Source organism: Mustela nivalis (assembly GCF_964662115.1).
Source record: "Mustela nivalis genome assembly, chromosome: 13".
Lineage (NCBI taxonomy): Eukaryota > Metazoa > Chordata > Mammalia > Carnivora > Mustelidae > Mustela > Mustela nivalis.
Window position 1 is genome coordinate 44,624,246 of NC_139032.1, and position 23,857 is coordinate 44,648,102.

At 44.9% G+C, this 23,857-nt stretch overlaps 2 protein-coding genes across 3 annotated transcripts in view; one reads left to right on the plus strand and one right to left on the minus strand.

Moving 5' to 3' along the window:
• SAXO1 (stabilizer of axonemal microtubules 1) overlaps nucleotides 1-8,907 on the minus strand; it is a 105,268-nt gene extending 96,361 nt beyond the window's left edge. The window contains exon 1 of one of the 2 annotated variants that reach the window (XM_082695360.1): nucleotides 8,504-8,907. In XM_082695360.1, the coding sequence (XP_082551486.1) occupies nucleotides 8,504-8,550 (47 nt within the window). In that variant the 5' untranslated portion in view covers nucleotides 8,551-8,907. Of the gene's footprint in view, nucleotides 1-457; nucleotides 549-8,503 lie in introns of those variants that run through there. The other variant, XM_082695361.1, reaches the window with a different exon arrangement.
• Nucleotides 8,908-17,686: 8,779 nt separating this feature from the next.
• RRAGA (Ras related GTP binding A) lies at nucleotides 17,687-19,496 on the plus strand. The gene has a single exon (XM_082695171.1). The coding sequence runs from the start codon at nucleotides 18,089-18,091 to the stop codon at nucleotides 19,028-19,030; it is 942 nt and encodes a 313-aa protein (XP_082551297.1). The 5' UTR covers nucleotides 17,687-18,088; the 3' UTR covers nucleotides 19,031-19,496.
• Nucleotides 19,497-23,857: the final 4,361 nt, after the last annotated feature.

Genomic DNA, 23,857 nt, shown 5'->3' on the forward strand with positions numbered 1-23,857 from the left:
GGAAAAAAATGCTCAATGTCACTAATCATCAGAGAAACATCAATAAAACCACAAGATACCACCTTATACCAGTCAGGATAGCTTTTCAAAAAAAGACAAGTGAGGATCACTGATTTTGAAAAGCCCAGAGACATTAAAGAACCTGAATGAGAGACACCTGGGAGGCTCAGTCAGTTAAGTGTCTGCCTTCCGCTCGGGTCATGATCCCAGGGTTCTGGGATCGAGACCCATGTGGGACTCTCTGCTCTCTGCTCTCAGCCTGCTTCTCCCTCTCTCTCTGCTGTTCCCCCTGCTTGTGCTCTCTCTCTCTCTCCCTGTCAAATAAATGGATAAAAATCTTTTAAAAATAAATTAAAAAAATAAAGAACCTGAATGAAATCACAAACCTAATAATCAAAACCAGGACTGGATTTCAAACATTCTAACTCATTGTCCCCTGTTCTTTCCCAGACATTACTCATTTGAAGCAGGAAAGAAGAACAAGCTGGTCAATTAATCTTCTGCCTTTCATTTTGAGCTCTTATTCAGACTTTCTACAGATTTTCTGTATCTGAAGAACAGGGTTGAAATGCATCCTACTTGAAAGAAAGAAAAATGGATAATGAAAAGGAAACGTCTTGACTTTTTAAAAATAATCAGGTACAGAACAGTGTTTCTGTTAACCAACTGGCACAGGCAGAAATTTAACTTTTTCCTTCTACTACAAACTCAATGTGTTAACATTAGAATGAGGGGCTTTGGGATATTCTGGATATTGCAAATATGTGGATCTATTTGGGAAGTGGCTAACTTGACAACCTTTAAGAGGGAAGGACCAGATTGTTCAAAGTTACTTTGTTTAGGTTTCTGTTTTGGGGTGTTTTTTTTTTAAGATTTTATTTATCAGGGTGCCTGGGTGGCTCAGTGGGTTAAGCCTCTGCCTTCAGCTCAGGTCATGATCTCAGGATCCTGGGATTGAGCCCCCCATCAAGCTCTCTGCTGAGCAGGAAGCCTGTTTCCCATTCTCTCTCTGCCTGCCTCTCTGCGCCTCTCTGCCTACCTGTGATCTCTCCCTCTCTGTCAAATAAATAAATAAAATCTTAAAAAAAAATTTATTTGTCAGAGAGAACACAAGCTGGGGGAACAGCAGGCAGAGAGAGAAGTAGGCTCCCTGCTGAGCAAAGAGCCCCATATTACACTGGATCCCAAGACCCCAGGATCATGAACTGAGCTGAAGGCAGACACACAACCAACTGAGCCACCCAGGTGCCTCTCGAAGTTATTTTGAAGGAGCCAGAAAGGAAGATGATAAAATGAATGGTAGTATATGCTAGGCAGTGAGAAGGTCTTTAATACCAAATTCACGATTTTTCAGACTTGGAAGCTCTAAACTGAATTAGAAACTACCTTAAAGTGAAGGTCTGAACTTGAGAAGTCTAATCGTTGCTTGACTGAAATACAGGCATCCCTGAGAAGGCAGAGGGCCTTTCCACTTGTGTGCAGAGCAGATTAAATCGGGACTATCTCCAGCCTCCAAATTTAATCAAATTCCCCAAGCGCATATTAAGCACATCACCCTGTCTGAATTCTCTGCGGAGCTTTTTTCACAGCCTGCTAGGTAATAAACAGAATGAATACCCCTCCCTAGAGTTTCTGCCCCCACAGAGAGCTTGTTCACTCCTCCCAGGACCCATTACCCAGAACATGGTCCACCCTCTTGATATGGATTTAGTAACACTTGTCTGTGCCTTACTGCTTTGCCGAGCATGGTTCTATTTGTGTATTTAGTACTGACTCAGTCCTCACAACCACCCTCCGAGAGACTCTAGGATCTGCATTTTACAGAGAAGACTGCAGAGGAAAAGACATTGCTGTGGAGTGGTCCCACGTGACACCGCTCGTGCGTGCAAAGGTTGGAATTTGAATCCAGGTCGTCTGGCTCAGGACCTGTGCTAACTCCTGCAGTTGGCAGCCCCTCATAGTAAACCAGCAGTGACTTGTTAAGAAAAATGACAAGAATGCAACAAAGATACCTGGAAGGAACTATGGGCAAATTATAAATCCATTCGGGAGTTTTAACCCAACAACAGACTTTGAGATATTGGATATTTATTTTAACAAGACGGGGCAAGGGAGCAGAGAGGAAGAATGTTGCTCTTTTCGGGAAATGGCTTCATCTGTGTTATTCACCTGCTCAAATCCGTCAGGGGCTATCTTTGCTGCCTAAGGTCGTGTTCTTTGACATTTAAGAGCTCCAATGCCATGATGTTCACAGAGCTTGAGGCAGGACCTGCCACTCAAGACCCAAGTGTTCAACGTGGATGTGATCTATCCACATCTCTATGCCACCGTGCCCGTGCAGCTGGTATAGACAGTCCTGACCCCAAAAGTTTTCCTTCAGAGTTTGTAAGTGCCAGCATGCACACCCCTCCCTGCTAGTCCTCACCCCAACTCTAAGAAAAAGGCATGATCATCATTCCTGTTCAACAGATAGGTTCAACCATCTGCACAAGCTCAAAGAGGCAGAGCCAGGGTTTGAAACAAAGCAACCCTTTCCCAATGGCCCAAGCACGTCACCTCCCCTTCCTACAGTCTTCTCTACTACCTCTTCTCCAAGGGAGCTCTCCCACCTCAGAAATCCTACGTTAGTTATTTTCTTGGTCTTATTCATTGGAAGTTTGCTACTTCCCCCAACCCCAGGAAAAACAGGTCATCTTCCTGAATGAACTGTAAATCAAAAGGTCAGTCCAAAACATCGATCAAGGGAAGGGGGTCTAAAACTGCCCACAGCAGATAAAATTAGAGCAGGGTACTCAAAACTCTAAACAGATCCATTTGTTGATTATAAAACTGAGCAGATCGTTTCCATTGCTGGAATGTGGATTACTATGAAGCTGTGCTCTAATTTCCTATTTGAAATTTGCCTCATTATATATAATTATACTCCTTTTGTAAGATGAAAGGTGTATATGGACAATTAAACATTAATTCTGGTATCACAAAGATTCCATAATTTTTAAAGAGCATATAACACACCAAGTGCATAAATACTATAATAAAAATAATTTGGTGTTAGAGTAAAAGGGTTTTTTCTTCCCCCCTTGGTTCCTCTATCCGGGTTCTGCCAAAGATAAAAAGTCACCAGCAAGCACCTATCAAAAGCTGCTCTTTGTCCTCTTTTCTTAATCAGAATTTATGAAATCAATTTTATTTAAATTAAAAACAAGAATTCTTCTTGAAATATGTAATATCAAACCAATTCCTTGATTTTTTTTCCCTTCCTCTTAATTTGTAACAGAGACTCTGAGAAAATAAAATCTAAGGTTAAGGAAATTTCCATCAATGTGAAGAAAATATTTTCCAAAATTAAAATAACAAGTTCCTCCCTGGTTAACAAAACTGATTTAAGTTGCAGATACATGACTGCCCCTGAGATCACCTTCCTCCCCAAGCTCTGTGAAAGGGCCAAATCCACATCCTTTTCAACAACTCACAAGTCCTCTATGGGACTACCTTTTTTATGAAATGCTGCACATACTACCAACGCTACATAAATATTTCCTGATACATTACCCAGTCCTGGAATTTTCTGCAAGATTGCACAAAGTCTTTAAAGTAGTGTACGGCAGGCCATAAAATAATCAGATATAAAAGCAAGCTACATCAACCCCTTAACTTTCTTTTTTCTAACATGAATTTCAGGAAAAAAGTAGTGCTATTACATTTTAATCTCAAGAGAGAGATTTGCTATTTATATTATTTGACTAAAAAGCTTTAAGAATTACACCTTTTTTTTTTAACTATCAGATAAGATTTCTCAACTGTAAGGAGCTTCATATTACCACCTGTAATCAAAAAGAGCCCAGCGTGAGGAGCCCCTGGGTGGCTCAGTCGGTTGGGTGTCCAGCTCCTGGTTTCAGCTCAGGTCATGATTTCAGGGTTGTGAGATCGAGCCCTACATCAGGCTCTGAGTGGGGTGTGGAGCCTGCTTGAGATTCTCTTTCTCCCTCTGTCCCTCATCCCCTTCCACTCTCACACCCTGTCTTTAAAAAAAAAAAAAAAAATCCCAGTATGACTTGAAAATAGACCACAGACTATCACGTATAGTATCTAGTGTCTGATACACGCTAGATGAATAAAATTTAATTGACCTAAATTGTGTCCAAAGCTTAACAAAATGCTCCCTTGTGCATTAAAATTAATCTCAATCCTTCAACTGCATTATCTGCAAAATAAAAGAGCTAGTGGCCATTAAGATCCCTTTCAATTTCAACCTTGAAAACTGAACTTAACACTTCATCCACAGCCTACCCCTCCAACCCCAGTTTCAAATTTAATAATTTGGGAAAAGAATAGCTCAGTAAACCAAAAGCATCTACAGGAAGAACAGAGGCTAAGATCAGGAGTCAAACTTCCAAACTAAACAATGCTCCCCATGCAGAAGAACCCCCCAGGAAGACAGTAATTTATGAGAAAGTGCTTTTACAATTTTTAAACACTATATAAATGTAAGGTGGTATATTGCAGAACAGCATTTTTTCCCATATGGTGAAATGCTGGCAATCTTCAGATGTAATTGAAAATATTATTCTCTCAGGGCGCCTGGGTGGCTCAGTGGGTTAAAGCCTCTGCCTTTGGCTCAGGTCATGATCCCAGGGTTCTGGGATCAAGCCCTGCATCGGGGTCTCTGCTCAGTGGGGAGCCTGCTTCCCCCTCTCTCTCTGCTTGCCTCTCTGCCTACTTGTGATCTCTGCTTGTCAAATAAATAAAATCTTTTTTAAAAAAAGAAAGAAAAAGAAAATAAAATTCTCTCATATCCAAATGCAAGGTCACTACACTCAAGTTCCCAATATAGCTTTGTTGTCCAGATAATTAAAAGTTGTAGGATGGTGAGAAAATATTTAACTGCTCACTTTACTGTATCTCTTCAGCTGGTGAACAGTTTATCTTATTTGGGACAGGCTGTACTTAAAAGAGAACATAACATTTCATGGTAATAAGCCCAATGGCCGAATTTTGATCAGTCTATTGTGCCGAGCCTTGAGCGCAATACAGTAAAATAGATCTTTCATAAAACCAGCAAGGCTCACTAAGACTTTTGTTCAGTGGCTAGAATCCTTACATTTAGGTATTTGAAAGGCCATCACTTTGTAATCCAGCAATCTATACTTCTCAAAGTATACCACTTCCCGAGCTCTGCTGGGCCCTTCAATCTAATAGCTCACTTTAGAAAACAATATGGTGGGGTGCCTGGGTGGCTCAGTGAGTTAAAGCCTCTGCATTCGGCTCAGGTCATGATCCCGGGGTCCTGGGGTCGGGCCCCATATCGGGCCCCATATCGGGCCCATATCGGGCTCTCTGCTCAGTGGGGAGCCTGCTTCTTCCTTTGTCTCTCTGCCTGCCTCTCTGCCTACTTGTGGTATCGGTCTGTAAATTTTTAAAAAATAATAATTTAAAAAAATTAAAAATTTTAAAAGAAAGAAAACATCTTTAAAAAAATTAAAGGAAAACCCAAAACCCCACAGCTTTGTTTCTCCTTTAGGCTGGTCTCCAGTTTAACGAGGAGTGACAGTTGATTGGGAGAAGGCTGCCATCTTGTGGCCAAGAGTGAGAACTTGTTCCAAGAGCACTGCCCGTGCCCAGAGCCTCTGACAGAGTGGCTCCTGGAGGAAGGAAGCCTTCCTCTCCAGCTCCTTGTGCATCCCAAGCCTCCCCGCTAACAAGAACTAAGTCTTCAGAAATTGCAGTTCAGAGGACAAGTAATCTTGCATACACCTAGCTTTAGGAGGAAGATGAATGGGAGAGGGGAGGGAAAGGTTTGGGTTTCCCGATGAGTAAAGAACTTCTATTAGTCTGGCTTAAAGAATTCGAGACAGAAGCCCAGAGAAACCAGATAACTCAGTCAGAAACCCATCTCCCCTCTCCCACCTAAAGGGCTCTCTCCTTGAAAAGGCGAGTTCTTCTTCACCCATACTCTTCCTCCTGATTTCTCATCACTTCTCCCCCATAACCTCAGTAGGGAAAGCCAAAAATTATTGACATCTAGAGCTTAGAGAACAGCTAGAAAATTCTTCTCATTTCATCCCAGATTTAACTGGTGGTGAGGAGGGTGAGGACTTCTGGATAATGAGGCTCCATATCCATGCTATCCCAGAACTTTCTGCAAGGATGAAAAGGACCCCCATCTACACCCCCTTTAGAGTAGCCACGACACACAGATAGCTACTGAGCACTGGAGTACTCCTAGGGCAATGAGGAACTGAACTTTTCATTTTATTTAATTAATTTTGATGAAATTACACACATGTCTGGTGACTCCCCTACTGGACAGCACAGCTGTAAATTTTGCCTTCCTTATCCATTTCAGCATGTCACCTTAATACCAAAAAAAAGTAATAAAAATAAATCTATCTTGTTATTCAAAAAGCTATGTTTTCACTACCCAGTGGAGAAAGTGTGTTAGTTTTATATAGCATACAAAAATAGAAAACATGGGAAAAAAAATAGAAAACATGGTCTTTGCTTTCCAGGTATATGCGACCAAAGGGGTGGGGATAAACATGCAGGCATATAACTAGAACCAAGATTGGAGCTACAGGGCTGGGTTAATGGAGACGTGCAACCCAGACAAGGCTTTAAAAGGTCACACAGGAGGAGGAGGGACACAGGCATTTAGAGGAGGGCCAGGCTAGGGCAAGGAAGAGAGATAGCTCTGAAGGTTGATGAGACATCAGGTAGGTCAACAAGCACTTTGAGAAGTGAAATAAGACAGAAGAGTGGAGGAGTGACAGGTAGGAGTCAAACCAGAGACCACAGCCTGAAACCATAAAGTGGAAGGGCAGATACAAGACGGAGAAGGAAGCAAAGAAAACCAAGGACAGACTCTGCCTCTGATGGTGAACAGCCCCCTTGCAGGGATGAAGGAGGCACGGAGTCATTGAGAACACCTGGAGAAGCAATTCTCCTACAACAGCGAAGATTAAATCCTAACGACAATCCTACCGGAAGAACCCAGTATCTTTGGAGGGTGATGCGAAGGGCCTCCAGAGGAGAGGGAACCAACGAGCTTTTGCCTCGGTCCCGTGCAAAAGCAGCAGCTCTCGGCTAAGTTTCTGCTCTGGTCCCACCTAACGCTGCTTCAGAGCAAGTCCCCTGCAGGGATGTGACCTAGATCAGCGGTTCCCAGTCCCAGCAATCGATCAGAATCACCTGAAGCCTGCCGGTGGGGCCCACCCTCACGGAGAACGGCTCAACAGCCTGGGCAGCTGGGAGTTTTAAAGCTCTACAAGTGATGCTCATGAGCAGCCAAACTCAAGGGACCATCTCACCACTACAGAGATGCGTAAGGTTTCTAACCTGGTGTCTGGCATTCCCTTCACTTCTCCCTACCACCAGCGCCATCTCCCACACTCCGGTAGCACGCTGCAGTGGGCGAGCACTTTCGGCTATTTCAAGATGTCAAGCTTGGGGTGCCTGGGGTTAAAGCCTCTGCCTTCAGCTCAAGTCATGATCCCGAGGTCCTGGGATCGAGTCCTGCATTGGGCTCTCTGCTCAGTGGGGAGTCTGCTTCCCCCTCTCTCTGCCTGCTTGTGATCTCTGTCAAATAAATAAAATCTTAAGGAAAAAAAAAATTAAAAAAAAAAAAAAGATGTCAAGCTTGATCAAGCACAATCCCGTAGCAGGAGACTCACCCACCGAATCTCATTTAATCCCCAGAGAATCCTGGAGAAGTTCAGTCACCTGCCCAAGATCCCACGGTTAGCTTCAAGACCAGGAGAACCGGCCCTAGGGTCCACCCTTCTATTGGCTGCCTCTCCGAGTGCCCCAAGCCCAGCAACTCCCCAGATGTCCTGGGAAGCGGAAGGAGCAGGTCAGAACCCATGAGACATGAGAGAAAGGAATCAGCCACAGAACTTTAAGGAAAACCCACCATTTCTCCCTGGGACCACCTGCCTTTGTGGAACTTTACCCAGAGCTGGTCCTTAAAGGCAACTGGCCAGCACAGGCGTGCAAAAGTCATTTTCTTTCCTTCTTCCTGCTCCGCTCTGCACCAGCGTGGAAACCGGTTTTACAAACACCTTACACTTCTCTGATCCAGGAGCCATCATCTCTCACTCAGAGGAAGCCTGTTACAGTGGAAGGACTCCCCTTCCCCCATCCTATCCCCTTCAAAAACAAGTCTGACGACAGCGGTGCCTTCCAACCCCGCCAAGCGTTTAGATCAAGGACCTTTCCTGGGCTCAAGGGCGAGGAGCACAGACTGGGCGTTGGGCCGGTGTTCAACCTCTGCTTGGTTTTGGGTGAAGGAACACATTTAAAGGCCCAAGGATAGACACGTTCACCCAGACTGAATCAACGTGGCGGCACTGACGCTAGCTGACAAAACTGCGGCCCAGAACGTGTCCGCACGTGGACGACTCCACCAGCCTGGGACTTCCTCTCAGCCCAAAGGAGAGTCTCCGCCTAAGTTTCGGGATTGAAAACCCAGGCTCCTGGGTCCTCGGCCAGGGCGCGGCTCTCTTACCCGCAGGTGCATAGGTCACAGATGCATTTCCTCTTCAGCGGGGCCATCCCGAGGCCCGGGTGTCCGCGCAGAGCATCCCCCGCAGCCACCTCCGCCTCCTGGGCCCCAGCCTCCTCTCTGGGAGCGTGCCGAGTCTCGAGGGCCTTGGCCAATGTCCCAAATGTTTACTTCAAAGCGAACTGATGTGGCCCTTCTGCAAAGGCCGGTCGTCTGCTCCCCTCCTGGAGCTGGCCTTCCACCAGAGCAGCAGTGAGCGTGGACTGCGCGCCAGCCCTGGTGACCTCCCCCTGCAGGCGCCGCCCCAGCCTCTGCACGCTCCAGCCACGCGCCTGGAGCAGCTGCGCGAGCCCAGGATGCCCAGCCGCCCGGGGATGCATGGGGCTTCTGTGACGTCCGTCGCCAGGGACAGGAGCCGCACCTTGGGGCGGCGGTGATGTCACAAGGGCGGCTTGTGAGGGCAGGAAGCTCCCAGAGCTTCACCTGGGGGGCCCAAGACAAAGGTCCCTTCCTTGGACTGTAGAGAAATCGAAGGGTGAAGGTCACGATGTCTTTGGAAAACCTGCGAGTCCACAAAGGCCATGATCACGTGTGCACAAGGACTGAAACTCCACTGGCATGTCATTGGGCAACATTTTTCTATCTCTAGGACCCATGACAACAGCCCCCTTCTTGTAGAAAGGTTTCCTTTGACTTCCCCATGGCCGACCTTAAATACCATTTCCAGATCTTCCTTATAAAAATCAATACCTTTGGCTCCACCCACCCATCGACCTTGTGCTCTTGAGAACAAAGCAGGTGCCTATGCCTTCAGCCCTTAAGGGGGTACTTAATCACCTCTCTCAGGGCTAGTAGTGACTCAGTGGTTCTCAATTTTAGAGGTCAAGTGTAGCCTTCAGAATCACCTGGTTTAATAAAAGCCAGATTGCCAGCCCCCACACAGGATTTCTGATTCAGTAGGTCTGGGGTGAGTGGAGAATTTGTATGCGAAGCAAGTTCCTGAGAGTTGCTGATGCTGCTGGGCCAGGGACCAGCCTTTAAGAAGCACAGCTTTGGAGCCCTCCCACAGCATGTGGCTCACCTGGTCCCAAGAACCGGTACAGATCCTGCCCAGAAGACTCCTGCTAAGCACCATCTCTTGTCTGGGACTGCCGTTCCAGCAGGAAGCCTGGTGATTCTGATCGTGAAGCAAGCTCAGGAGACACTGCTCCAGTGAGATGTTTGGGATCAGACATCACTTCCCACTTAGGGGAAGTAGGAGCTTCAAGTATGAATAGTCCTAGGATGCCTGGGGGCTCGCTCAGTCGTTAAACATCTGCCTTTGGCTCAGAGGCCCCTGGGTGGTTCAGTGGGTTAAAGTCTCTGCCTTCGGCTCAGGTCATGCAGCATCCTGGGATCGAGCCCCGCGTCTGGCTCTCTGCTCAGCCCAGAGCCTGCTTCCCTTCCTCTCTCTCTGCCTGCCTCTCTGCCTACTTGTGATCTCTGTTTGTCAAATAAATAAATAAAATCTTAAAAAAAAAAAAAAAGTCTGCCTTCGGCTCAGGGCATGATCCTAGAATCCAGGGATCAAGCCCTGCACCCGGCTCCCCACTTGGTGGGAAGCCTGCTTCTCCCTTTCCCATTCCCCCTGCTTGTGTTCCCTCTCTTGCTGTGTCTCTCTCTTTCTGTCAAATAAATAAAATCTTAAAAAAAATAATGGACAGTCCTATGTTGCTTCTCTTTCCCATGTTTGCTAACTTGTCCCATTAGTTTTAGCCAATGAGTAAGTGATTAAGTCAGAGCCGCCACAGCAGAGGGATATTTAATATGACGAGTTTGGGGATTTACTTTCTTCCACGTTAGGCTCTAGAACAGAGGTCAGAATACTATTGTCTACAGGCCAAATTCAGCGGCCATCTGTTTCTGCATGGCTAGCAAGCTAAGAATGATTTTTGCATTTTTTTAAAGATTTTATTTATTATTTATTTGACAGAGATCACAAGTAGGCAGAGAGGCAGGCAGAGAGAGAGGGGGAAGCAGGCTCCTCGCTGAGCAGAGAGCCTGATGTGGGGCTTGATCCCAGAACCCTGGGATCATGACCTGAGCCGAAGGCAGAGGCTTTAACCCACTGAGCCACCCAGGTGCCCCTGTATTTTTTAATGATTGGAAAAATTAAGACTCCTACATGACCCACAAAACATAAAATTCAAACTTCAGTGTCTATAAATAAAGTTTTGAAGTTTGTAAAAAAAAAAAAAAAAACTTGCAGAAATGTTCCTGGTCTTGCTTGCAGGACCACAAAAGAACTAAATATTTACCATCTGGCTTTTTACAGAGAAAGTTTGCCAACCCAGATCTAGAAAGTCAAAAAGGTAGATTGAAAGGAGAGCAAAGCTTACTGATCTTAAGAACCGTAAACGATGAAGCTGTTCCTTGCCTTCCAGTAGGAAGTCAGGGTCCTAAAGGGAAAGATGGAAACCTTCCGGGGTGAGGGGAGACCAGATGGAGAGGTGGAAGTTCTTGAAAGCCAAGGCAAAACCTGCATGCCATCCCTTGCCATTGACAGGGAAGAACACATAATCGATTCTTCCAGAGAAACTAAACTGCTGAACACCAGCCATCTCTTGAAAGCTGCCTAAACACTATCCATGAATCTTCCAGAAGGAGGATGCCCCATTCATGCCCCCAGACTTTAATGAGAACCACCTCCCATGCAGACCACCCTTGTGGACAGATCTTGTCAACAACCCGTAGTACTCCCAACTTCCCGCAACCCTGCCTTCAAAAGAGCAGAGATTTTGAAAGATGGAGGTCATGTGGCTAATATAGCCTTAACACAAGACTTCCATAGAGCTGGTGTGCGACAGGACAACCTGCCCCACTTTCTACACTTGCTGCCCATGCCGTGTTTGTTCTTGCCAACTCCACCCTGCCCATCTAAACACCTCCCTAGCCCTGTTTCAATAATCCCTTGCTTGGGAAGAATTTACTGTCACTTGCTATCCACTAAATACTTCTGCATCCCTTCCTGCAAGTTCTCTAAAACTGACAAAATCTATTATATTATGAATCGAAACGCTGAAGCAAGGGGGTGAATCAGGATCACACAGCTGGTAAGTTCTGGAACTAGGATTCAGACTCACCTAGGTCTTTCTTTTCAAACATTTCCACCCAAGAAAAGGATGAAGTAAAAGAATTAATGGGGGGAGGTGGACACCCAGGTGGCTTAGTCCTTTAAGTGTCTGCCTTTGGCTCAGGTCATGATCCCAGGGTCCTGGAATTGGGTCCCACACTGGGCTCCTTGCTCAGCAGGAAACTTGCTTCTCTCTCTCCCTCTGCTACTCCCTCATTTGTGTGCTCTCACTCTCACTCTGAAATTTTACATTAGCTTCTTTTTTTTTTTTTTAATTTTTTCTTTATTTGACAGAGAGAGATCACAAGTAGGCAGAGAGGCAGGCAGAGAGAAGGCAGGGAAGTAGGCTCCCCATTGAGCAGAGAGCCTGCTGGGGCTTGATCCCAGGACCCTGAGATCATGACCTGAGCCAAAGACAGAGGCTTTAACCCACTGAGCCACCCAGGCGCCCCTTACATTTGCTTCTTAATAGGACCATTTTTATTTACTATTTCCCCACAATCTTTCTTTAAAATTAACAGTGAAGCTACACGATTTTTATTCTATAGCCTTATAACTAACTCACCCAACCCCAAACTCATTGCTGTATATCATCTGAAAATCTACTCTTTGTAGAACACTGTTTTGTTTTGTTGTTTTGTTTTGTTTTGTTTTGTTTTGTTTTGTTTTGTTTTAGAACACTGTTTAAAAACGTATGATTGGGGCGCCTGGGTGGCTCAGTGGATTAAAGCCTCTACCTTCAGCTCAGGTCATGATCTCAGGGTCCTGGGATGAAGCCCCGAGTTGGGCTCTCTGCTCAGCAGGGAGCCTGCTTCCTCCTCTCTCTCTGCCTGCCTGCCTGACTACTTGCAATCTCTCTCTGTCAAATAAATAAATAAATAAATATTTTTAAAAATAATAAAATAAAAACATATGATTGGTTGGGACACCTGGGTGGTTCAATTAGTGAAGCCTCTGTCTTTAGCTCAGGTTATGATCCCAGGGTCCTGGGATCAAGTTCAGCATCGGGCTCCTGGCTCGGCAGGGAGCCTGCTTCTCTCTTTCCTCTGCTTGCTTGTGTGCTCTCTCTCTCTCTCTCTCTGACAAATAAATAAATAAAATATTAAAAACATATGGTTAGGGGGCACCTGGGTGGTTCCATCAGTTAAGCACCCAACTCTGGATTTTGGCTCAGGCTGTGATCTTAGGGCTGTGAGATCAAACCCTGTGTTGGGCTCCATGCTGGGTGTGGAGCCTGCTTAGTATTCTCTCTCTCCCTCTGCCCCTCCAAGCCCATGCTCACTCACTCTCTCTGAAAGAAAAAAAAAAAATTCCATGGTCAGTCCTCTGAATGCACAGTGCTTTAGTAAAACATTGTCTTTTCATCACCCTTAAATATTTAGGGTTACTAAATTTCTGGCACCAACAGAAGACTAGCCCATTGTAACACACAAACCTCCACCTCTCCACTGCTTAGTCACTCCACTGACAATGACCAGAAACTGCCGCTTTCCTAACGGTGCACGGGAGAAGAATGAGGCACAAACAAGTCAGCTGTAAGAGAGAGGGAGCCGGGGATGACAGCTGGAAGGACTGTCACCCCGAACAACTCCTCGGTCCCATATTTATTAGATACAAGAGAGCAACAAAAGAGAAGAAAAGAAGGTTATAGAATAGTCATATTTTTAGTAGGTAAACTAGAAGGAATGTGAGTCATATGTCGGTCACAAGTTTTAGAGGTAAACAAGGTTAAACAAGAAGAGGAGTAAGGTGTGTCCGGTCCAGCAGCAGGGATTTGTAGTTGAGCAAGAGCACTTAAAGGGATTACCTTAGGAGGAGGCTTCCTCTGAGGTCGGGGAGACCACAAAAAAGTGAAAAAAGGTGGTGTTCCACCTGGAGCCAGCTGGGCGCTCCCAGCTGCTTGGTTTCCATGACTTGAATCATCCCCTCCACCAGAGGCCTGCTGCTAGTACATGCTTTTCTCAAGGTCATCTTTAAGCACGTTTGCAGGACCAGTACAACTCCTCATTAGTTATACTTCAAGCGGTGTATTATTCTGAGGGACGGTTACAAGAAGCATCACGAGCAAGCCTACTCCAGTCCCCTGGCTAGTCAAGCTGGCCACTGGACTGAATACTGGAGACAGGGACAATGCTCTCACGACACTTAATCTAGATGGAGGAACAGACAACCAAAATACTGCCCAAACATGTCACCATAAACTACCAAAAGGTGAAGAAGCAAAAAATATAAGGGCTTGGTGAATTCTGTCAAATATTTGAGTTAGAAAGCATACCAGTTCTATGCATACTCTTAAAAAACAGAGGAGAGAGAAACACTTCCAGAATCACTCTGGGAGGCCAGTATGTCTCTGACTCTAGAGCCAGATGAAACTGTCACTTAAAACCCCAGACTGTCATCTCTCATGAATATAAACGTAAAAATCTTGTACATTAGCAAACTGAAATTGGCAATATATAAAGAGGATTATAGGGGCTCCTGGGTGGTGCAGTCGGTTGAGCATCTGACTCTTAGTTTTTGGCTCAGGTCATGGGATGGGATCTAGCCCCGTGTGAGGCTCCCTGCTCAGCGGGAGTCTGCTTAGGATTCTCTCTCTCCCTCTGTCTCTCTCTCTCGCTCTCAAATAAATAACCAAAATCTTTTTAAGATAATTTTTTTTAAAAAAGGTTTATATAATATGACCAAAAGCATCTATCCCAGGAATACAAAGCTGTTTTAGCAGGGGAAAATCAATTTCCTGTACCACTTCAATTGAATACAGGATTAAAGCTACCCGATCTTCTCAATAAATTCAGAAAAAGCATTTTATAACATCAACATTCATTCTTGACAAAAAATCCTGAACAAATTAGGAAAACAAGGGAATTTCCTCAACCTAATAAGGGTATTTACAAAAAAGCTACAAATGCCATCGCACTTAGAATTTAGACTTCCTAAGACACTGTTAAGAAAATAAAAAGACGGGACGCCTGGGTGGCTCAGTTGGTTGAGCGGCTGCCTTCGGCTCAGGTCATGATCCCAGCGTCCTGGGATCGAGTCCCATATCGGGCTCCTTGCTCCGCAGGGAGCCTGCTTCTCTGTCTGACTCTGCTTTCCACTCTGTCTGCCTGTGCTCGCTCTCGTTCGCTCTCTCTCTGACAAATAAATAAAATCTTTAAAAAAAATAAAATAAAATAAAATAAAAAAAGAAAATAAAAAGACAAGTACAGATTGGGAGAAAAACTTGCATCTCAGTTATCTAATAAAGAACTTGCATCCAGAATACACAAAGAACCCACAACTCACGGTAACACAACCCACTTTTTATATTTTTTTAATTTTATTTATTGGAGCACTTGGGTGGCTCAGTTGGTTAGGCATCTGACTCTTGGTTTTGGTTCAGATCAGGATCTCAAGGTCCTAAGATCAAGCCCCAGGTCAGGGAGTCTGCTTGTCCCTCTCCCTCTGTTCCTCCCTCTCAAATAAATAAGTAAATAAATTTTCAAAATCATTTTATTTATTTGAGAAAGAGAGAGCACAAGCAAAGGGAGGGGCAGAGGGAGAGGGAGAAGCAGACTCCCTGCTTGTGAAGCGCAGAGCCCTTCAATGTGGGGCTCAAGTCAGAGGCTTAACTGGCTGCACCTCCCAGGAAGCCCAACACAGCCCAATTTTTTTTTTAAGATTTTATTTATTTGTCAGACAGAGATCACAAGTAGGCAGAGAGGCAGGCAGAGAGAGTGGGGGTAATCAGGCTCCCTGCTCAGCAGAGAGCCTGATGCGGGGCTCAATGCAGGACCTGAGCCAAAGGCAGAGGCAAGGCTTTAACCCACTGAGCCACCCAGGCGACCCACACAGCCCAATTAAAAAAAAAAAAAAAAAAAAAAGGACTGCTAGAGAGATTTCACCAAAAGAAATACATGAATGCCTAATAAGCACATGAATAGATACTTGTGTGCAAAGGAGTTCACCCAGCAGGCCTGCAACTGTCATCCTTAGAGAGTCCCTGTTACAAGGACTATCACTGATTGGCTAAGAACTTGGAATTCAGGAGCGTTCCCACCGATCTCTGAAATAATCACTGTGTATAAACAATGTGGTTTATGCGGAACACCTGCTCTTCTAGGAACATGGAATTTTGGTCATCTGAGGTAGGTGATACTTACAGGGTGAGCCCCCAGTAAAAACCCTGGGCCCTGACTTCCTAATGAGATTTGCTGGTAGACAATACTTCACATCAGTTGTCCCAACTCATGGAGAAATTAAGTACATCTTGTGTGACTTCTCTGAGAGAGAACTTTTGGAAACTTACACTGTTTCCTCCACATTGCAGCCCTTGCTTCTTTTCCCTTTGCTGACTTTGCTAGAAGTCCTTTCACTATAATAAATCATAGCCGTATGACCTCAAGCCCAGTTCTGTGAGTCCTCCTAGCAAATGATGAACCTGGAGGTGGCCATCAAGAGCCCAAACACAAAGGGCGACTGGGTGTTTAAGCATCTGCCTTTGGCTCAAGTCGTGATCTTGGGGTCCTGGGATCATCCCCGAATACGGCTCCCTGCTGGGGGGAGGGGCGTCCTGCTTCTTCCCACCGCCCACCTCCCCCACTTGTGCATGCTGTCTCTCTAGCAAATACATACAATCTTAAAAAAAAAAAAAAAAAAAAAAAAAACACACACACACAACACCCAGGGGCACGTGGGTGCATCAGTCGTTAAGCATCTGCCTTCCGCTCAGGTTATGATGGTCCTGGGATTGATTTCCTGCACCGGGCTCCCTGCTCAGCAGGAAATCTGCTTCTCTCTCTCCCTCTGCCTCTCCCCTCTTCTCATTCTCTCTCTCACTCTCTCTCTCAAATAAATAAAATCTTTAAAAAATAAAAATAAAAATTGGGGTGCCTGGGTGGCTTAAGTGGGTTGAGCCACTGCCTTCCCGCTCAGGTCATGATCTCAGGGTCCTGGAACTGAGCCGCAACAGACTCTGCTCAGCCGGAAGCCTGCTTCCCCCCACCCCACCCCGGCCTGCCTCTCTGCCTGCTTGTGATCTCTGTCAAATAAAATCTGTTTTTAAAATTAAATAACTAAAAATCTTAAAAAAGAAATCGTGTTCATATATGTGATAAACTATTATCCAGCCTTTTTAAAGGAGATCCTGTCACGTCCAACAACATGAATGAACCTGGATGACATTACGCTGAGTGAAATAAGCTAAACGAAGAGAAAAGCTTGCAGGGTCTCAATTATGAAGAATCTTAAGTCAAATACATAGTAGCAGAGAGTAGAATGGTGGTTCCCAGGCAGAAGGAGGCGGAAGAAATGGGGATATTGGCCGAAGGGTACAAAGTTGCGGTTAGGTAGGATGAGGAAGTTGTAGGGAGCTAACCTACCGCATGACTATAGTCAACACTGGATTCCACACGGAAAATTGGCTGAGAGCGGATTTCACGCGCTCTCAGCAGAGAAGCGACTATGAGTTTTGTTGGTCTGACTACGATATCATTTCCAGATCGCGTTGTACGCCTTACATATGTGCAATTTGTATTTTAAAAACGGACAAACTGCGTTGCATCATTTGATTGGTGTGTGACTTGGTAAAAAGGACTTAGCCCCTCCACGCTTGGATGTACTCACTGGAAAACAGGGGTGGTTATTCCCAGGGTTATCGTGAGGACCGAGCTACCAGCTTCCCTACCGTCGTTTCCGAACGTTACCGAATCCCGGAGGTTTGGGATTCTCATTACATTTGGGTTACCGCCAAAGCAGCTGTGAGAAAGCAACTCGCTTCCAAGTGGAAAATCACTAAGTGGGAGTCAGTACATCTCATCACCTAGCTTTCCCAGGTCTCCCCTTCCTCGTCTGCAGGGCTCATTGGCCGTGCCCTCGTACGCAGCAAACCGGGACTCTGAGGGGGCCTCGCTGGGCTGAGGCCCTTCACCTGCGCGCCGCCCTGACTGAAACCCAGCGAGCACTCCGCCCTCTGAAAGCGAGCCGTGTGGTGCTGGGCGGGGGGGATGTGGCCACGAGATGGCAGCATTCTCCCAAACGACCGCACACGTACAGCTTGCAGCTGTAAACCCAGTTTAAAGAGGAAAAGCGACACCACAGCGCTGGGTTCCCTTTGCATTTTACCCTTCGGGTGGCCCCTGCTCAGGTTCATTGAAAGAGCAAGTTTCTCACAGATCCCTGGGCCCTGAGCGCCGAGCGCGGACGCTCTCGCGAGATCGCCGCCGGAAGTGGGTGGCCGCCGGGACGCCGCGGCTCGATTCTCCGGAAGGTGAGCTCTGCTCCGAAGCTCTGCAGCCGCCTCGCCCAGGGCGCTCGCCTCCGAGGGAGAGTTCGCCCCGCCGCGGCCTTTCCAGCCCAGATCTCTCGCTCTCGGCTGCCCCGACCGCACAGCGCCGCGGCCCGGCCTGCGGAGAGCCCGCCAGCCCCGACCCCGCCCTCCCTCCGCGCTGCAGTTAGGCCGCGCCCTGAGGCCCAGTCCGCGGCGGCTCCGGCGGGTGATGCCAAATACAGCCATGAAGAAGAAGGTGCTGTTGATGGGGAAGAGCGGGTCGGGCAAGACCAGCATGCGGTCGATTATTTTTGCAAATTACATCGCCCGCGACACCCGGCGCCTGGGTGCCACCATTGATGTGGAGCACTCCCACGTCCGATTCCTGGGCAACCTAGTGCTCAACCTGTGGGACTGTGGCGGTCAGGACACCTTCATGGAGAATTACTTCACCAGCCAGCGAGACAACATCTTCCGTAACGTCGAGGTTTTGATTTACGTGTTTGACGTGGAGAGCCGCGAACTGGAAAAGGACATGCATTACTACCAGTCGTGTCTGGAGGCTATCCTCCAGAACTCTCCGGATGCCAAAATCTTCTGCCTGGTGCACAAAATGGATCTGGTTCAGGAGGATCAGCGTGACCTGATTTTTAAAGAGCGAGAGGAAGACCTGAGGCGTTTGTCTCGCCCTCTGGAATGCGCTTGTTTTCGAACCTCCATCTGGGACGAAACGCTCTACAAAGCCTGGTCCAGTATTGTCTATCAGCTGATTCCCAATGTGCAGCAGCTGGAGATGAACCTAAGGAATTTTGCCCAAATTATCGAGGCCGACGAAGTCCTGCTGTTCGAGAGAGCCACGTTCTTGGTCATTTCCCATTACCAGTGCAAAGAGCAGCGCGACGTCCACCGGTTCGAGAAGATCAGCAACATCATTAAACAGTTCAAGCTGAGCTGCAGTAAATTAGCCGCCTCCTTCCAGAGCATGGAGGTTCGGAATTCTAACTTCGCTGCTTTCATCGACATCTTCACGTCAAACACGTACGTGATGGTGGTTATGTCGGATCCGTCGATCCCTTCTGCAGCTACTCTGATCAACATTCGCAATGCCAGGAAACACTTTGAGAAGCTGGAGAGAGTGGATGGTCCCAAGCACAGCCTTCTGATGCGTTGAATATTGCCAAATGCCCTTTCTGAAAATGCTGAATTGCCTTCCCCCCCTCCTCCCCGCATCGTTTTTTTCTTTTTAATATTCATAATGTCCTGTGCTTAAAAGTGGGCTTTGAAATGTGTGCTGCTTAACTACTTTCATCTCTTCCCTACTCCTTCGTCTTTGAACCTTGAACGCTATTTACTCCGCTATCCAGTAGAGCTTCGAGATGGCCTTTCTGAAAAGTTGGTATGGTGCAACACTAAAGTAGGTGGTGTGTGTGTGTGTATGTGTGCGCGCGTGTATGTGTGTGTTCTGATTACCTGGTTATAATAGATATACACATTAAAGCCTTTACAGTATCTTCCTGTATTCCTTACCAGACTGCAAAGATGGAATGTTACTATTTTATCAGCAAGGTATTAAAATGCATTTATAAATCCTTCTTGGCTTCAATCATGAATAAACATTTGCTGTTAGCAATTTAAAATATGGTCTTATTTGAAATAATTAGAAGGTGGTTAGTATGTAAACCCAGAGTCTGATAGCCCAAAAGTAATGCTTAACTGGTAAATTTTAATTTAGTCCCTAAATTAAAGTTGGTAATGTGATAATGTGAATATGTGATAATGTGAAAGAGAATTTTACCTTTGCAAGTACTTTTACATTATGGAAAATGTCCTTAAATTTATCTAGTTCCTATCACCTTAGTGATAGTGAATAGGGGCTGTAAGTAGAGCAGCTAAGGGTAGGGTCTCTGAGGGTAGACCACCTGAGTTCATATTCTCCATTCACTTGCTTGCTCTTTGTGAACTGGGCAAGGTACTTAATTTCATTTCTGCTGTCCTCATTTACAAAATGTGGGTAAGAGTAGCACTACTTATGGGATTGTTACACACACACACAAATTAAAAAATGGAAAGCATTTAGAATGGTGCCTGACATACTCAGTATTATGTGTCAGCTATCAATAGGACCACCAGAGCCATTCTCCTCCCTGCCCACTTAAATAGATGCCTACCCCCAAATCACTGAAGCCTAGCTAAATGTTTGAGCCCTTACTAAATGCCAGGTACTCTTAAATACTTAATGTGTATTATTTTATTTAATCCACAACCTGAGGTAGATTACTTTTATTTGTTTGTTTGTTTATTTATTTATTTTAAAGATTTTATTTATTTGACAGAGATCACAAGTAGGCAGAGAGGCAGGCAGAGAGAGAAGGGAAGAAGCAGGCTCCCTGCCAAGCAGAGAGCCCTATGCGGGGCTCCATCCCAGAACCCTGAGATCATGGCCTGAGCTGAAGGCAGAGGCTTTAACCCACTGAGCCACCCAGGTGCCCCAGATTACTTTTATTTCTTAATAGGTGAGAAAACTGATAGGTCTTATTCAGGTTATGCAGCTGAACCTAGACAATAAGATTACAGACCTACCCCTTTCCTGACCATTACTCCTCACTACTTCCCCCACTGACAGAAAAGTTCATCCTAAAATCTTAGCTTTTCAGGTATACACTACACCTTATAATTCCCCGAATTTTATAGATTAAGGAAATTGCAGCCCAGAAAGTTAAGTGATTTCTCAAAGAACAATGTTTTGTTCACTTTGGGCAAATTCACTTCCCCATCTTTATCTATCTGGAAATTGGTTAATACTGGATCAGTGTTAGATTGCCATTTCTAGGGAAGGATACTAAGGTTCCTAATTTGGATTAGCAATGTAGTAAGGAGAAATCAGAAAACACTTAAAGTGTCCTATTCCAACTGCCTTATGCTTTTAAATGAAATTTAAGTATTTTAGAGCCAAGAGATCCCTGTGATCCACTCTTCTCACCATTTTACAAGGGCACATTTCCTTTGAATAAAGACATTAAGTGGAAGTTAACAGAGTTTAGCTTTTCCCAGGCCTTCAGAGCAGAGGTTGTGGATGACAATGATGTCCCTACCCATGAAGAGCAAGAAGCTATTGAGATCTAAGTTACTAAACTCTTCTATGGAGGGCCTTTGGCAGTAAGTTAAGACTCCAGATGTTAAAAACTTAAGCGTTCTTTTTAAAAGCATTTTAAAATACCACATTTAGTATATCTAATTAAAATGGCAGTAACAAAATAATTTTACCTCAATCACTTAACCTCTCAAATTTCTTTCGTTGATTAAGTTACTGGTGGAGCTTTGTATGTGATCATTCTAGGATTGTAGGGCATGGTTCTTTCTGATATTATATAGGAAATTCCAGAGCCAGGTTATGTAATATTGAATGTTTATTCAAGACTATAGTAAAAAGAACATATTTACAAATAGTCCCATAGAGGACTCAACAAATATTTTTTTTTTTTAAGATTTTATTTATTTATTTGACAGACAGAGATCACAAGTAGGCAGAGAGGCAGGCAGAGAGAGAGGAAGGGAAGCAGGCCCCCCGCGGAGCAGAGAGCCCGATGCAGGACTCGATCCCAGGACCCTGAGATCATGACCTGAGCCGAAGGCAGCGGCTTAAGCCACTGAGCCACCCAGGCGCCCCTACAAATATTTTATTTTTTTAAACATTTTATTTATTTATCAGAGAGAGAGAGGGAGAGAGCGAGCACAGGCAGACAGAATGGCAGGCAGAGGCAGAGGGAGAAGCAGGCTCCCTGCTGAGCAAGGAGCCAGATGCGGGACTCGATCCCAGGACGCTGGGATCATGACCTGAGCCGAAGGCAGCTGCTTAACCAACTGAGCCACCCAGCCGTCCCCTCAACAAATATTTTAAATAAAGCATGTGGACTTGCACAGTGCCCAAGGAGAAAGCAACTATGTATCTACAAGATAATGTGAAAGAGAATTTTACCTTTGCAAGTACTTTTACATTATGGAAAATGTCCTTAAATATTTATTTTGTTTTAGAATTCTAAGACTAGGGGGGTGAAAAATAAGGTTTCCTGTATAAAGTTCTCAAGAATTCCTGTTTTTTCCCTTAGATAAAACTGACTTCATAGATCATGGTAAAAAACGGTTTCAAAATACTTGTTTTTTGTTTTCAGTTAATTTCCCCCAAAATGTTTTTGTTTTTTAGCCTCAAATACTCTTGTTCCACTTGGTAACATTTTTCATGTTAAGCATCACACTTGTCCTCTTTAAACATTTAAAACAATTAGGACATTCTGTCATTCATTACTAAAGTTTCCACTTGACACAGAAGTCAATTTAGAGGGGCTTCTGGGTGGCTCAGTGGGTTAAGCTGGTTAAGCTCTGTCTTCAGCTCAGGTCATGATCCCAGGGTCCTGGGATCGAGCCCTGCATTGGTCTCTCCACTCTCTTTCTGACTCCCTGTCTGCCTACTTGTGATCTCTGTGTCAAATAAATAAATAAAACCTTTTTTTTTTAAAAAGTCAATTTACATACCTTTACCTTACAAAGAGTGAATAAAGAGGTACATTCTGTGTAATCTGCAATGAATGTAATAAGAAAAAGTACATTTACAGCAATTAAGTAGCCCTCTACCATCATTTTAATCCCATAACATAGGAGGGGAAAAAAAATTCCAATACTTAGGTATTTGCTAAAGATGATCCATGGCCCTTGAGAATAAGTCAATGTGGACACATACCTCCTGTATCTACAAAGATAGGTATGTCCATATGTGTATCATCAGTATGACTGGAAAGATCACATACATACAACCATAAAATATGATAAAAGCACTAAGTGGAAAACACTAAATGAATAAAAGATAAACTACAGATTTTAGAGAAGGGCTAAATCCATGGATATGGAAGGGATAGATTAGGACTGCAACATGGAAGTGACATTTGGTCTGAGCCCTAAAGGACAGCTATAATTGTGAATTAAAATTTCTAAAGAACCACACTCAAAAGTAGTTCAGTAAAAAAATGGGAAACAGGGACGCCTGGGTGGCTCAGTTGGTTAAGCAGCTGCCTTCGGCTCAGATCATGATCCCAGCGTCCTGGGATCGAGTCCCATATCGGGCTCCTTGCTCCGCAGGGAGCCTGCTTCTCCGTCTGACTCTGCCTTCCACTCTGTCTGCCTGTGCTCGCTCTCGCTCGCTCTCTCTGACAAATAAATAAAATCTTAAAAAAAAAAAAAATGGGAAACAATAGTGGAAGGGAAATGAGGAATCTACATAGGGGAGATTATATGCCTTTAAATTTTAACTCTATTCTGGAATTAACAAGTAATGGAATTTTAAACTAAGTGATCCTAAATGGGTCCTAACGCCAAAAAGGTAGCTATGCAGGCAATACTGGAGAGGGAAGAACCTGAAGGTAGTTAGGTCATAATCATAACGGTTTAGGAGGAAATGATAAATCGGAGTTATTTTTGTTAATACTCCTGGCATATAAAGGACAGGAAAGAATGCCAAAACTCCCAGCCTATTCCAGGTATGACTTAACAGTATGATTTTTATAAATCCATACTGTCCAGAGACATTTTGATATTTTGATTCTCAGTAATTAAAGGCCTCCCACCCTTACTGGTGAACTTGAACTATCTTATCAACTAACCTCTAAAGCAGTACCTATGTAATAATACACTTGCTTCTTTAAGGTACCCCAAAGCTAAATGTGACTTCTGTATTCCCCAGTAGTGCTTCTCAATCTTATTACTGAACTTAAGAATTACCAGGCAAGCATATTTAAATCACAGATTCTTAATCCCCATTTTAGACGTATAGAATCTACAGCTTTTAGGATGTATCCCAGATTATCCCTTGAGTCCACCTTAGACAAGTCACTTAAGCTCCCTAGCTTCAGTATCATTGTCCGTAAAAGAGGTAGAATAACCACTACCTTAAAGTTATGACAATTAAATGAAACAGTATGTATTAAATGTCTAGGAAAGGCCCTGGCAT